The sequence below is a fragment of the Apodemus sylvaticus genome, chromosome 8 (assembly GCF_947179515.1).
Source record: "Apodemus sylvaticus chromosome 8, mApoSyl1.1, whole genome shotgun sequence".
In the NCBI taxonomy this organism is placed as follows: Eukaryota; Metazoa; Chordata; class Mammalia; order Rodentia; family Muridae; genus Apodemus; species Apodemus sylvaticus.
Window position 1 is genome coordinate 106842675 of NC_067479.1, and position 15210 is coordinate 106857884.

Sequence of the window (15210 nt, forward strand, 5' to 3'; positions counted from 1 at the left end):
TGACACGTGGAAAGTGAGGTCCACCAGCCATCAGTGGGGTGAGACTCAGAAGGGCAGACTGAATCCCACATTCGAAGATCATTAGCTTTCTCGCTGTATCTCCTCAGCAGCCTGCTGATCTGGATTCCCTTCAGTAGCATCTGTAGCTGCCACAGTAACAACCTCTTCCAGGCTGCCTAGCTGTGCGGCAAACATGACCATCAGGACTCTCTTCACCACAGGAGCCTTGATACCTAGAGGCTAGCAGGGAAACGGAGGCCTAAGAATCACTGAGTGCAGTGTGGGTGTGTGGGTTGGGATTTGCCAGCCTGAAGCTGGTGTTCCCCCACAGGTTGACAACCCTGAGCTGTCCTGAGTAAAACAGTTTCCAGTATAATCTTTCCATCCCCCAAACCAGGAGCTCTGGATGGTTTATGGAAAAAGAGAACTACAGAGAACCCCAGTCAGAGAGAAGCTGCCATCTCTTAACCAACCATCTCTTAAGAGTCTCAAACTGGGAGGGGGGGTTGAGGAGGTTGGGGGTGCTGGAGAGATGGCTCAGTGGTGAAGAGCACCGACTGCTCTTCCAGAGGTCATGAGTTCAGTTCCAGATGTAATGGGATCCGATGCCCTCTTCTGGTGTGTCTGAAGAGAGCAATGGAGTACTCATATATATATAATAAATAAGTTGGTCTGGAGAGATGGCTGAGCTGTTGAGAGCACTGATTGCTCTTCCAAAGGTCTGAGTTCAAATCTCAGCAACCACATGGTGGCTCACAACCATCTGTAATGAGATCTGACGCCCTCCTGTGGATTCTCTGAAGATAGCTACAGTGTACTTACATATAATAAACAAATCTTAAAAAAATAAATAAAATAAATAAGTCGTTAAAAAACAACAAAAATCCAATTTATTTAAAAAGGAAAGAGTCTCAAACCACACAAAGATAGAATAATACAGAAAATTATTATTTTTCATATATCTTTCCTATCTCTTTCATAACTATGGAAGCCAAAATCTAAATAAAATATTAGCCAAGAGAATCCAGCAATATAGTGAAACACTAATACACCATCAAGCATGCATGGATGGATTAACAATACAAGACTGGAACACATTATATTAGCATCCCCACAGGAAAGCAAATGCTTCCTAACGCTGCAAACATTGCTCTGTCAGAATTGATAGCTACCACCATAGTTACTGATGCCATGTTAGGAGTAAAGGACCCAGTTAATGATGCCTGTTGTCACAGGTGGCAGTCAGCTCAATGCAGGTGAACTTAGTTAGCATAAAAATGAAAAAAGAATTAGATAACGACTAGGCAGGAACTATGAACAGTCACTACTTTTGGACTCTGTGGTTATTTATACAAGAAATCTAAACACACCTCCAGTCTTATTAAATCTAAGAGTTAAGTTTGCTGAGTAAAATGTTATTATACAAAAATTAAACTGACTGTATTAAGCCATAAACTTGAAAATATAATTTATATTATCTATATAACCTTTAAGAAAAAAATTATCAAGCTGGGCGGTGGTGGCGCCTTTAATCCCAGCACTTGGGAGGCAGAGGCAGGCGGATTTCTGAGTTCGAGGCCAGCCTGGTCTACAGAGTGAGTTCCAGGGAAGCCAGGGCTATACAGAGAAACCCTGTCTTGAAAAAACCAAATCCAAAAAACCAAAAAAAAAAAAAAAAAAAAAAAAAAAAAAAAAAAAAAAAAAGAAAGAAAGAAAGAAAGAAAGAAAGAAAGAAAGAAAAGAATTATCAGACCTATCCAAGTGTGGTGGTACACTTGATCCCAGCACTCAGGAGACTGGAAGATCTCTGTGACTTTGAAGCCAGCCTGGTCTACTTGGTGATAACCTTATCTTAAAAATAAATAAATAAATAAATAAATAAATAAATAAATAAATAAATAAATGTCTTTATTTGGAGAAACATGAGAGGTGACTTTTCCAGAGATACCAGAGATACCAGTAAATCAAAAGTAGTTCAATTGTAGTGATGCCAGATCCTAGAGATGTTAATCTTGAGTGACTTCTCTGTTTTCTTTCTGTAGAATACATTGTGGGGCAAGGTACAGTTTAGCAGTACAGTGTTTAGTCTGTACTGTCCTGGATTCAATCTTTAGTACCACAAAGACAAACATCCATATTCACTGTATTTTTCTGACTGTAAGTCCAATCTCCACATATTATAGAAAATAAAATTCAGAAGAACATTAAGAAGCAATAAGTAGAGGCTGGAGAGATGGCTGTTCTTCCAGAGGACCAGGGTTCTATTCCCAGTTCCACTTGATAGCTAAGCACACCATCTAGAAGGTCAGTTCCAAGGGCTGTAGCGCCATCTTCTGGCCTGCACAAGCATTGAAGGTAGCACGGGATGCATCCACGCACATCCATGCACAGAATAACATTTGTATCCTGTTACCCTGGAATACCATGTTCAATGGCTTATTCATCAAAATTTTTGTTTATCTGTACTCCTTAAAAAATATCAATGTTAGGGGGGTTGGGAGGGTGGGTGAGGAAGTGGTAGCGCATGCCTTTAATCCCAGCACCTAGGAGGCAGAGGCAGTCGGATTTCTGAGTTTGAGACTAGCCTGGTCTACAGAGTGAGTTCCAGGACAGCCAGGCTCCACACACACACACAAACAAACAGGGGAAAAAAAATCAACATTAGGGTACTGTATGTATTATTTTGTGTACTAATTTGCAGAAGCATTTTCCCGTATTCGAACTTGCCTTTTTTTTTTGTCTACTGGCTGCTTTCTTGAGTCTCGGGACTCGCCTCAGTCTGGGTGGCTGCTATGCTCTCCAAGCCCTGCATGCGATGAAGTCTATCAACTTAGTGAAAACAGCTGAGGAGAGACAGCTGCAGAGACGACATCCAGGGCAAGCGGGTAGGGGACCGCTGGCGGACAGGACGGCGGCCTGAGCGCCCAGGGGAGCTAGGGGCGGGGCCTGGGCGGAGCTCTGCGCGGAGTCCTGGGCGGGGCGGGGATAGGAACGGGCCGGAGGCGGGGCTTCGGGACTGCAGCAGAGCCCGCCTGACCACGCCGACCCGGCAGCGCCCAGAGTGCCCGTGGCGGTCCGGCTTCCCGGCCTTCGCCCCGCGCCGCCGACAGGGGGCGTCCGCGCTCTCGGCGCCGCGGCTCTCCTGAGAAGGCGCCGCCCGCGCCGGGCAGCTGGAGCCGCAACTCCGGGCGCCGACTCAGTCGTCCTCTCCGCCGCCGCTGCCGCCACTGCCGCCGCCGCCGCGGGGCGCGGGCTCGCTCGTCCCCGCGCTCGCGCTCTCAGGCCGCCGGCGTCTCCCGGCCGGGTCGCCTCCTCCGCGCTCGCGCAGTGAGTGGGGCGGGAACGGGGCCTGCGGGGCCGGGGCTGCGGGAAGTCGGGCTGAGGAGAACGGCGGGTGGCGGCCGCGCGTCCCCGGGCTGGCACGAGCCCGCGGCGGGGCCTGGGCGGGGAGATCGGGGACGCGCGGCCGCCGCGGGCTCCGGGCTCCGGCTCGGGTTCGGGGCTCGGTGCGCGTGGCCGGCCGGGCTTGGCTTGCGGGCGACCGCGGAGTAGGAACCGGCGGGCTCTGCGGGGCAAAGGGTTGTTTTTTGGGGGGTGGTGCATGTTAGGCGCCACTGCCCTAGTTTAAAGCCCTGCTCTTTGGGTTTTCTGCACACATTGCAGCTTTTTACTGGGATTTCGGGATGTCACGCGTTTTAGTGCTGGGTGTCAGAGGTGATCCTTGGCGAGGTCTTGGGGAGCCCCTGCAGCACCTGCTGGGCGCTGGCAGCGGAGGCTGTGTCTGGGGGTGGGACGGGGAAACGGAACGTGACTGAGATCCTGTTTGGATATTCTGCTGAAGTTGTCATGTTTCTGTTCTGTACACCAGTTCACACAGCAAGTTGATAAACCTATAGTTGCAGGATTTCGTGATGCTGACAAATAGACCTGGGTGACCTGGTTTGGCTATGAATGTTTGGGATAGCCCAAGCAACTGTCTCCAATGTACGGGAATAATGTTGGGGTAACACAGGCCTAAATCTAAAAGTGTTTGCAAAAGAGCAAAGGTCCAAGTAGCCAGGCAGGTAGGTAGGTAGGGTGGAAGACTCACCCCTTGGATGAAAACCAGGAGCCCACACGGATTCTTAGTTTTTTTGTAATGCCGTAGGTAGAAAGATAGCCATAGATGATACCATAGTAAGTTTTGTGTTTTGAATTTTCTTAAAGCATAATTTAGCCGAAGCAATAGCATGAAAAGCAGTCTTATGGTCACTCTATGAATCCATCATCGTATCCTGGATTTAAATACTTGGGGGTCTATTTTAAACGGAACACGTTATGTGTGTATTCTGTTTTATCTTGGAGACAACCCTGAGTCATGCTTTCTAGAAGTTCTGAGAGCTCACGTGTCTGTCTGTCTCTGTGAATGCTGGACATCATTTTACCTTTAGTTTTTCTTACTACAGCTGCTGTGGGAACTCCGGGGAAAGGAGGGTGGGGACAGATTGGGATCACAGACCGGCCTTTACTTCCAGGTTTGCCCACCGGGTCTGACTTAGCTACTTAAATTTTGGTGATGCTGCCAGAGCGATAGTCCTCCTTTGCTGGCATGCTGCCCGTGTCGCCAGAGCTCCACTCCTCACTGCCCTGTCAGCCAGTTTTACCTCCATTGTGTTTAAATGGTGTGGTTACTTTTGGGAAGGCCATAATACCCCATTTTAGTGGAAAGTGAGGGGAAGTAGAATTTTATGAGTTTTGACTCCGACAGCACTTTAGCTGGAGAGTATATATTCCTCTGGTTTGATACTGTGGGAAGATTCATAATTTCTTGTAAGACTTTCTCTTTTTTGCCTACATCTCCTTTCTTCTAGCCCACAAGGCTGAGAGAGGGGTTTAGTTAGTGGTAACTTAGCTTCATAATCCCATTATCCTTGTGCACTCGGATACTTGTGCTGACCTGTACGTTAACTCAGAAGACGCCTGGAGATGCCGCTGAACCAATTACTATAAAAAGTATTTCACTTTCAAACTCCCACGTTCCCAAGAACAGAGAAACTCAGTACAAAGGCAGTTTGGAAGGTAAGTATAGGTGGAGTGAGAAAATTTACCGAGTCTTCCTTTTGGGATACCAGGCACAAAGGTTTCAGTAGGAAAGCACTTGGGAGGGCTCCCCAGAAACCCTGGGAAGGAAGTGTTTATGGCTGTATCCTTACGTCTTCAGATCTAAAGGTTAGCATTGCAGCACAGAGACTGTTACATGGGAGAGCACGTTTGCCTGGAGCTTCTTACTCAATAGCAGAAGTCTGTAGAATATTTGTGCTGACTACTACCCCTAGTGTAGCTTTCTTTGCTGTGGTAAGGAAGGTTCTCACAGATTAAGTTGTTAACTTACTGGATTGTGCATTCTTCAGATTTGCTAGGTCAGTAAATTAGTAACTTCATTTCAGGCTTCTAGAAATTCTTCAGGATATGTTTTTCTTAACTACCTGCTAACATACTATCAGAATTTATACATTATTTACAATGACCTTTGAAGTTCAGGCCTGATAGTCTTTAGGATCATAATTTTATTTGAATCAAAGGTCAGGCATTTTCAGGTAAACTGATTTTACAAAGTCAGAAAGCCTTTCTTTGAACTTTATAGTCATTGCTTGTAGTTGGTCGTAGTCACAACTCTCAGAAAGATCTTTAGTGAGGGAAAGTCACTTGGAGGGGAACACCTTTGAAGGAATTTTATGAGGAACATGTTTTATGAAACATTACACATTTCTTTACCTTCCCCTCAAGCATGACAGGCCTGTTTGATGCCTCCTTGAAGGCCTGTCGCCTGGCTTGTGGTTATTAAACTTGTCATTAAGCAGGCCACTGGAGCTCGAGCCGGATGCTGGAGAAGATGAAAAGGAAATGAATTGTTTGTGTCCTGGAGGAGGCAGAGCCTTCACTACTCTGGAAATTCTTTCTTCTGGGTTGTGTTTTATTGTACCGGTCTCCGAGATCTTCCTGATAGGCATCTGTACAGAATCTGGCTGTTGGATAAGCAAGAATCTTGCCCCCTCTTTTCTCTCTAGATTTTTCTCTAGGTGCTTCTCTGTAGATGTTTACAAGCAAGGAACACAAATCAGTTTTAAATCAATCAAGACTACTCCTCCCATTTTGACTTTATTAGTGAACAATTTAGAATAATTTTTTAAAATAGATTTTGCTAGCTTATATTGCAAGTGACTAGTATTTTATTTTGATGTATTTTACATCTGACTGTGAGGCCTTGAAGTGTTTTTTAAGAAACCTGGGCTTGGCCAGGTGGTAAGGACACATGCCTTTAATTCCAGCACTCCAGGAGACAGAGGCAGACACATCTCTGAGTTCTGAGTTCAAGGTTAGCTTGGTCTATGGAGCAAGTTCCTGGACAGCTAAGGCTATACAGAGAAACCCTGTCCCCATCCCCACTCCCCAAAAAAGAAGAAGAAACCTGGACTTGGATCATGATTAGCTAGCTCCTTAGTAAAGGTGTACACCATTGCCTGCACGTCCCACTGGTCCCCAACTCAAACCAATAAATAAAAATTGTGAACATGTATATATACAGCTACATATTCCCATGACTACTTTCCTAAATTATTAAGCTTGAGGTTTATTATATGTTTGTAGCCAGACCTTGGCTTTTGCTATAGAAGAGATTCAGGAACATCTATTTTTTTTTTTTATTGTTTATTTTGATGATTGCACAACAAGTTACTGTGTTTTGACTTAGGCATGAAGACATAAATGTGAAAGGTTAGTACTGGCATAAGAGCTGTCTGATTTTTTTTCTTGTGTTTTGGGCTTCCATTCTTCATTAGTCATTTGACTGTTCATGAACTAGAATTCTTTCTGTCGCTTAGGTTGGAACAGCAGCCATTACTCGCGCTAATGAGTAGGTTACTGCCATTTTTTATTTAGTGGTAGGAATTTTTACAGGCTCATTATGACTAGCCCAAGTTTTTGTTAAATTGTAAATAAAGTGCTAGGTGGATAGGGTTAATAGTTGGTTATGGGAAGTCTAAAGTTGATGCTTTTCAATTGTTTGGTTTTTGGATTCTGTTCTTTGAAAAGAACAGAAAAAATCTAGACTAGGAATCAGCAAACACAAGTTATTGGTCAGGTATTCCCCAGATGTGGGGCTGTGAGCAAATATTGTGGTCTCTCCTGCCTCTTTATTTTATAACTCTCTGTGTGTGTGTGTGTGTGTGTGTGTGTGTGTGCTTATGAGCAGAAAGGCTGTTTCATCCCTGCCTGTTTAAATTGTTGCTTGAGTAGAGTCTCTTCACAGGTCGGGCACTTTTTCTTTCGCCGTTTCACTGAACGAGCTCTTTGCGGAAGCCCTCCATCTTCTTCTCATTTGGAGTCTAGGTCTCTTCCTCCTGAGAGCTCCTCCAGTCTATCCTATTAGATAGCTCTTTGGAATCATATTGTGGACTTCAGTTGTTGCATGCTGCCTTCCCTTGTAGATTGAAAGCCCCACGAGGTGTTTCAGTGTTATGTTTTCTTATTCCCTTGTATCTGGATTTTACATGGGCTCCCTTGCCCTGTGATAGTGGACCTTACATAAACTTTGGCTGAATGGGTATTGAGGTAGTTGGGAAAGAATCCTTTGAGTGTTGGGAGATACCTTTAATTCACTTCATTGGTGGTGTGTTGTTGTCTGTAATGGACCGGACACTTGGGTAAGGCTCATCTCCTCCCTTTACATCAGATGGGGTTTGTGGAGTAAGTAACAGGGATGAGAAGGGATCGCAGTAGCTCCGGCTTCACGTTGTGCTATCTCACTCTAGTACTCAAGCCTGTCTGCCCACAGCCAGCGGCCTGGAGTAGAGGCAGGCAGAGTAGAGGCAGGCAGAGACTGCCTCTCCTCCTCTCTCCTCCTCGGGGCCACGTTTTAGCTTGTTTGCTTTGAAGAATTTGTAAAGGTAGAGAAACGGCTGCTGCAGGCTCTGATTTCAGCCCCTGCTGTGTTATGCAAATGTTCTCTACATGCCTGAGTGACCTTTTGAGAAAGATCCTTTGTGATCTTCAGTGGCCAGGGCTTGTTCTTGTTCTGGAAATTGGGGCCAGATTCCTCTAAAAGTGGGCTAAAGGGCTCTTCACAGACCACACACAGAGCCAGTGACTTTCTGGGGTGAACACCGGCAGGCAGGTCCTTGCTGTTGCCTTCTTTGCTAGTGATTTTGAAATCTGCTCTGCAGTTTGCTTAGGCTGATTTGGGGAATAGCGTGTAAGAGAGGGAACTAATGCAAGCAGCTCAGTAGCCGGGCAACTGCTGGCTTGCCCTTGAATTGTAGAGAAAAGCACATCGAAGCAGCATCATTAGTGCACGGGCATTTGCTAGTGGCCTAAAACTGGCTCTCCATGGTGCTGGCTGGGTGGCCCTCAGCCAGCTCTGTAAGGGTCTTTTTTGTCCCAGATTGTGCCGTAACAGTCATTTAAGTTGATTTCTGTTTGTTTTTATATACAAAGAGAAATACTTCATTATTAAAAGCCTGATTGATTTTTTTTATAAGATAATAATATTCTGGTGTGTTTCTTTTGGAAAACGACTGTTACTTTTGAAGCTCGTGATTTTAAATGCTTTTACTGAGATGTTTAGTTTATACAGCTGGCATGCTGGTCCAAAGGAATTGCCGTCCTTTTCCCTTACATGACCTTTTTGATGATCAAAAATTGGTTATGAAGGTCATAGTCCTAATTCTGATGTTCTCTGAAAATGTAAAAATTACATCTCTGGGGGAGTGACAAAATTTGTAACTTTTTTTATGGCATTTATTTTGTGTGTGTGGGTGCGTGGGAGTGAGTGTGGGCTCTGAGGACACACGTGGAAGTCAGTTTTCTCTTTCCACCATGAGGGTCCCAGGGGTCAAACTCAGGTTGTCAGGCAAGCGACTTTACCTGCTGAGCTATCCAGTCAGCCGGGATGATGACTCTGAATGAGCTCTTCCTCTCTCTCCAAGTGTAGACTAGTTCTTTGTGCTGTGTGGGCTCCCGAGGTGAGGACAGAGCAGGACCTGGCTTTCTTTCCGCATCTTTGCCCAGTTGACCATATATGAGGAGTTTGTGTGAGGTCAGACTAACTGCATTCTGGCAGAACAGCCCTTAGTCTCCATTTCACGGTTCTGTGTCTGTTTGTCTTCTTGCAGAGCTCCCTGGCTCCTGGGCTCTGAGGACGCAGTGCGGAGCAGATGGATAATGGAGACTGGGGCTATATGGTGAGTGCTTCCTCACTTTAAGGCTGGCAAGTAATTTTGATGTCTTTCTCTTCTTGCATTCATAGGCTTATTGTAAAAGGATAAAAACTATGAGTCTGTCCAGCTTTCTCTAATTTCCGTAGATGTATTTGGGGAAGGGCATTTTTATTTGGTTTGACGTTTTAGTGGAGGACTCAATGCATATTCTCCAAATAACCTTTTTTTAAATTGTTATGTGTGGGGGAAGCAGTACCTGCAGTGCCCTCAGAGGTCAGAAGAGGGCGTCTGATCCCCTGGCGCTGCTGGGAGGCACCCAAATGGAGCTGGGTCCATTGCACAAGCACATGGCTTTTAACTCCTGGCATCTTTCCTGCTGCCCTAGTAACTATTCATAGTCACCGACTTCAGATACACCATGTTGTTTCTGCCTTTGGTGTATATTGCTTTTTAAATTCTCTGTTCATGGGATGCTGATGCTTGAAGGGCCTATGGATAATGGAATGGAGACTTCTTTATTGCAGTAAAGGGATTAATAGTTAGAAATCGTTTCTTCTCACCTGTGGTTCTCACATGTGTTCATGTCTCCCTATTTTCTTCTTTATCTGGTAAGACATATTTTGCTTTCTTAGTACCTGAAGACCATTTCTTGTTTTTTCCTAAATAGGATTTCTAAAGCTGAAGGTGTGTTATTTTGAGAAGCTTGCTTCTCTGAATTAAAGGTCAGATTACAACATTAATGTTATAAAAATGGATACACAGTCAGCTACGATATTTTAAAGCTGATCCCAGCCCTTCGGCATGTGGTAGTTTGGGGCTAGAAGATGGGCTAGATTGGGTTCACCAAACCATGTATTTTAATCTAGTGTTTGCAGCTTATTCCCTGGGCATGGTGGCACAGGCCTGAAATATCAGCTCCTGGGAGGTAGAGGCAGGAGGCTTGTGAGTCTCTGGCCTGCTTTATATATAGTAAGATGCTCTCACAACAATAACAACAACAAAAACAACAACAGCAGCCAGAAAAGAAACTGCTGCTTCCATTAAAAAATTACTAAGATTGATTCTAAACAAATTTGTATTTCTAAAATACATTTGGGTCTGGAGACGCGGCCGCAGTGAAGAGCGCTTACACCCCGGCAGAGGCCTGGCTTGGGCTCCTAGCGCCTGCTCGGTGGCTCACGACCATCTGTAACTCTCAGTTCCTAGAGCCATGCCCTTGGCATGAATGCAGTACACATACACGCACACAGGCAACACACACATATAAGAGAAATGAATATATATATTTTTTTCCTCAGCTGGGTGTGACAGTGCACACCTGTGATCTTAGCACTGTTCTAGCAGTGAGGCCAAGGGAGGAAAATCAGGCATTCTAGACCATCCTTGGCTATACAGTGACTGTGAGGCCAGCCTAAGTTGTGCGGAACTTTGCCTCAAAAAAAAAAAATAGATCTCACGACTCCCTTGAGGAGAAAAACCCAACGGAATCCCTAAATTAATTATTGTTACATCATCAGATTATTTTTATATTCTAGCTTATGTTAAATTTTAAAAAGCTGAAGGTTTTGCCAAGAGTGGTGGCACACACCTTTAATCCGAGCACTAGGGAAGTAGAAGCAGGCAGATGTGACCCAGAAAGCTCCTCAGATTCTAACTTCACTGTGTGGCACTAAAGGTCACACCTGGCAGGCTTATAGTGAACTTTTGAAGGATTAGATTTATTCTGTTTGAAACCAACAAACAGGTTTTATCATTGGAAGTAATGCCATTTTGTCCCCCAGTGCGGCCAGATATATTAGCTTAAAAGGATCTTATGCTTTGCTTGTTAGTATTACTTTTCTTAATTTGTTAGTTAGGATTTTAAGGTTCCAGGTAATTAACTGGATTTTTAAACCTTGCAGATGACTGACCCAGTCACGTTGAATGTAGGCGGGCACTTGTATACCACGTCTCTCACCACGCTGACACGCTACCCGGATTCTATGCTTGGGGCAATGTTTGGGGGTGACTTCCCCACAGCCCGAGACCCTCAAGGCAATTACTTCATTGATCGAGACGGACCGCTTTTCCGCTATGTCCTCAACTTCCTACGGACTTCAGAATTGACACTCCCCCTTGACTTTAAGGAGTTTGATCTGCTTCGGAAAGAGGCTGATTTCTACCAGATCGAGCCCTTAATTCAGTGTCTCAATGACCCCAAGCCTTTGTATCCCATGGATACTTTTGAAGAAGTTGTAGAGCTGTCTAGTACTCGGAAGCTTTCTAAATATTCCAATCCTGTGGCCGTCATCATAACCCAATTAACCATCACCACAAAAGTCCATTCCTTACTAGAAGGCATCTCAAACCATTTCACCAAGTGGAATAAACACATGATGGACACCAGAGACTGCCAGGTCTCCTTCACCTTTGGACCGTGTGATTACCATCAGGAAGTCTCTCTCCGGGTCCACCTGATGGAATACATTACGAAGCAGGGCTTCACGATCCGAAATACTCGGGTGCATCACATGAGCGAGCGGGCCAATGAGAACACAGTGGAACACAACTGGACCTTCTGTAGACTGGCCCGCAAGACGGACGACTGACCGACGGCGGGCCCTCAGCTTAGAGCTTCTCGCAAGCCCACGTTTTGGGACACGGAAGAGACTGTTGTGGTTTAGTGTGGGCCCTCTTTTTTTTTCCCTCTTTAATTTTTTCTTCAGTATTTGTATTTATTTGAAGGCATTGAGGACCAGAGGGAAGTTTCGTGTGTGAGCAGTCTCCTCCCTGTTTTGTTTCCAAGTATGCATGTGCCTGTTCAGAGTCTCTAGAAACCATTTTTATAAAAAGAGATCTGAAAATCATTATGGTATATAATCTACCCTTAACAGTGCTAAAATGATTTCTGATAATGTGGTTCCTGACACGACTGGAAGGCTAAAAACACAGGAATAAAAGATTAAAGAGGGTATTCATGATGACTTTGAGAAAAATCAGAATATCATGTAGGGTGACCTAGTTTCCAGACCAGTAGGCAGTATTGTAGTATTAGGAAGACTGGCCAGTCATCTAAAGGTACTTGTTAAGGACTGCTTTCTACAGTTTTGACAACTGTTTCTTTCTATGCATATAAATCAAGCAACCAAATATCTGTAGCCATGGAAATGTCTGACTAGAAATATTTATATTGGATTCTCAATACAAAATGTCCCTGTGGTAGAAACCTTATGCCTGGTACAGTTTCATTCCCAAGGGTACTGTCTACCAGGAAAGAAAAAAATCTAATAAAAAATGGAATATAAATATTAAGGGTTGTATTTATTGCTATATAAGGGGAACATCATATTCTTCATTGAAAGTGTGCATCATTTATGTCCCAATTAAACTGCTTATAGCACATTTTTGATAGGGTTGACAGGACACAGTGGAACATTAGATTGTAGTTTATAAAGCCAACTGTATAACGAGAGATAAGCCGTTTTGTCTAAAGAGTGCAACACTGTTTTCAGGTAGAGTTTACAGTGAATATTACAGGTTTTCAACTGTCATAGTTCTGGAGATGACTCATTCCAGTTTGTGCTGCGCATGAGGACAAAATGACCCCACCAGTCTACCCTCAGGAATCGCAGTAGCTACAAATGTATGTTATTATGAAGCCTAAGTTCAAGTTCCGAGAAATAAATCGAAGTGAAGGATCAGAAACGCTTGGGGAAATGTGTGTGCATTTGCTTATTTCAGTGTTATCTGGTTCCAGGGTTGGTGTGATTCTGGTGCTTGAAAGTTGTTGCAGGAAACAGTGTGTTAATTATGAGAGACTTTCTGGTTTGTGAGCATTGCATGGTAACTTCCCTGTTTTAGGGGAATTGTAGACCTCTGCGGTTTTGGCTCTAGGGAAGACAAGACACCCTTTTCCTCTTCTCTGTGAGACTGTTCCAAGAACAGTTTCTTTGAAAATTTAAGATTTGATAAATTAACCCCCCTCCCCAACCCCATACAAATACCATCACCACCACAGAAACTCAAAACTACCTCATCTTCAAACTAGGATACTTTAATGTTATTGGCAGGTTGTTATAGCTTTGGTATATTGATGAGCTGGTGAGAAGAGGTAACTGTCTCTTCATGAAATCTTAATTTTTACTGCAGAAGAGTTGAATTTTAAAAGAATGGTATGAGCCGGGCAGTGGTGGCGCACGCCTGTAATCCCAGCACTCTGGGAGGCAGAGGCAGGTGGATTTCTGAGTTCGAGGTCAGCCTGGTCTACAGAGTGAGTTCCAGGACAGCTAGGGCTACACAGAGAAACCCTGTCTCGAAAAAACCAAATCAAAAAAAAAAAAAAAAAGAATGGTATGTTACATTCCGAGCACCTCTATTTATTTGATTTAGATGATAGCACACCTGGGCACCTTTGAAGGGCTGCATGTGTGTCTGTGTGAAGCCCAGGAGAAGCGAAAGTACGTGTGTGCCACAGGCCAGCTCGGTGGTAGAGTGCCTGTTGACATCTTTCTGACCTTTGAGTCCCAGCATCCCCCTAGATGAATAAGCAACACATGTAGTAACTAACACGTTTATTGGCTTTTGCTGTATTTAAAGCAAAATTCTAGCATTTGGCCAAATACATGCTACAACCGGACAAGGGAGAATTTCAAATGTACTCAGTAACAGAACAATCTGATGAACACCCATCTGTGGACTGATTCACTCACTGACTTGAACAGGCGGCACTCTGCCATGTGCTTCAGGTTCTTTGTGTGTGTGTGTGTGTGTGTGTGTGTGTGGTGTGCCATAGCGAGGGTCTCGGTCCCGAGTCCTTAGCCTCTTCACAGCTTGGGTCTCCAACTCTGCATCAGTGGTCTGATATACTTCTTGTAGGCAGGGTTCTCCTATGTTTATGAGAAGCACATTATTAAAAGAACATTTTTAGAATTAATGACTTCATTTTCAGATTAAGTACTTCACTTTTAAAAAGTAACATTACCTAAGAGTTTTAATTTTTCAAATTATTTTTGAAAGTCACGGTGTGAACATATGGTAAACATTTCCCAAAAGGCATCCTTTGTGAGGCAGATCTTGTGTATGCAGGTGCCTGATTAAGAGAAAACCCTACAGCTTCTTCTTCACTTTTGGAATGTAATATAAATAAAAGCCTTTTGCTATTTGAGGGTCTTTGAACACAAATCACAAAGTAAGGACCGAGAAAGTAGAATCAGGCAATACTCTGTGTCAGAGCAGCTTTCCTATCATTTCCTGTTTTCTTCTATATGCAGCTTCTAAGTATCTTTCTTTTGTCTGTCGGTCTGCTTTTTTCTTTTTTCTCTCTTCCCAGTCCCCCCCCCCCCTTTCTGTATCCCCCACCCCATCTGCTAGGGCAGATATCAACCAAACTAGGCGTATCAAATTCCAGTAAGACAAGGTAACCTCTCCTTGTATTGAGGCTGGCCAAGTTAACCCAGTATGAGGGAAAGGGTCCCGAAAGCAGGCGGAAGTGTCAGAGACAGCTCCTTCTCCCACTCTTAGGAGTCCCACAAGAAGACCAAGCTACACAACTGTAACGTGCAGAGGGCCTAGGTCAGTCCCATGCAGGCTCCCTGGTTGTCAGTTCAGTCTCTGTGAGCTCAGGTTAGTTGACTCTGAGTGTTTTCTTGTGATGTCTTTGACTTCTCTGGCTCCTATAATCCTTCCTTTCCCCTGCTTCTGCAGGATTCCCTGAGCTCTGTCTAATGTTTCCATCAGTTGCTGGATGAAGCCTCTCAGATGACAATTACCAGTCTATACATATAGCAGAATATCATTAGGCATTGTTTCATAGTTTTTTTTTTTTTCATTCATGTGGTTCTATCCTAGGTCTCTGGGCTATCCAGCTTCTGGGTCCTGGCCTTCCAGGCAGTGTCAGGGCGGCATGAGTCTCAGGTTGGACCAGTTACTAGCCACTGCCACAGTTTCTGTACCCCTTTACCCCAGCACATCTTGTAGACAGGACAAATTGTAGGTTGAAGGTTATGTGGCTGGGCTGGTGTCCTGGTCCCTCAACTGG

The 15210-nt window shown here is 44.4% G+C and overlaps 2 protein-coding genes across 4 annotated transcripts in view; one reads left to right on the forward strand and one right to left on the reverse strand.

Annotated features, from left to right (window-relative positions):
• The window catches only part of Kctd6 (potassium channel tetramerization domain containing 6), a 29143-nt gene extending 16264 nt beyond the window's left edge, over nt 1-12879 (forward strand). Inside the window, exons 1-4 of one of the 3 annotated variants that reach the window (XM_052190242.1) lie at nt 3264-3327; nt 4953-5058; nt 9150-9218; nt 11096-12879. In XM_052190242.1, coding sequence (XP_052046202.1) covers nt 9192-9218; nt 11096-11782 — 714 coding nt within the window. In that variant the 5' untranslated portion in view covers nt 3264-3327; nt 4953-5058; nt 9150-9191 and the 3' untranslated portion in view covers nt 11783-12879. Of the gene's footprint in view, nt 1-3242; nt 3328-4952; nt 5059-9149; nt 9219-11095 lie in introns of those variants that run through there. The other 2 variants (XM_052190241.1, XM_052190243.1) reach the window with 2 other exon arrangements.
• Nucleotides 12880-13682: 803 nt separating this feature from the next.
• Nucleotides 13683-15210, reverse strand: part of Acox2 (acyl-CoA oxidase 2) — a 34549-nt gene continuing 33021 nt past the window's right edge. Inside the window, exon 15 of the mRNA XM_052190245.1 lies at nt 13683-14059. Within this exon, the coding sequence (XP_052046205.1) occupies nt 13997-14059 (63 nt within the window). The 3' untranslated portion in view covers nt 13683-13996. The remainder of the gene's footprint in view (nt 14060-15210) is intronic.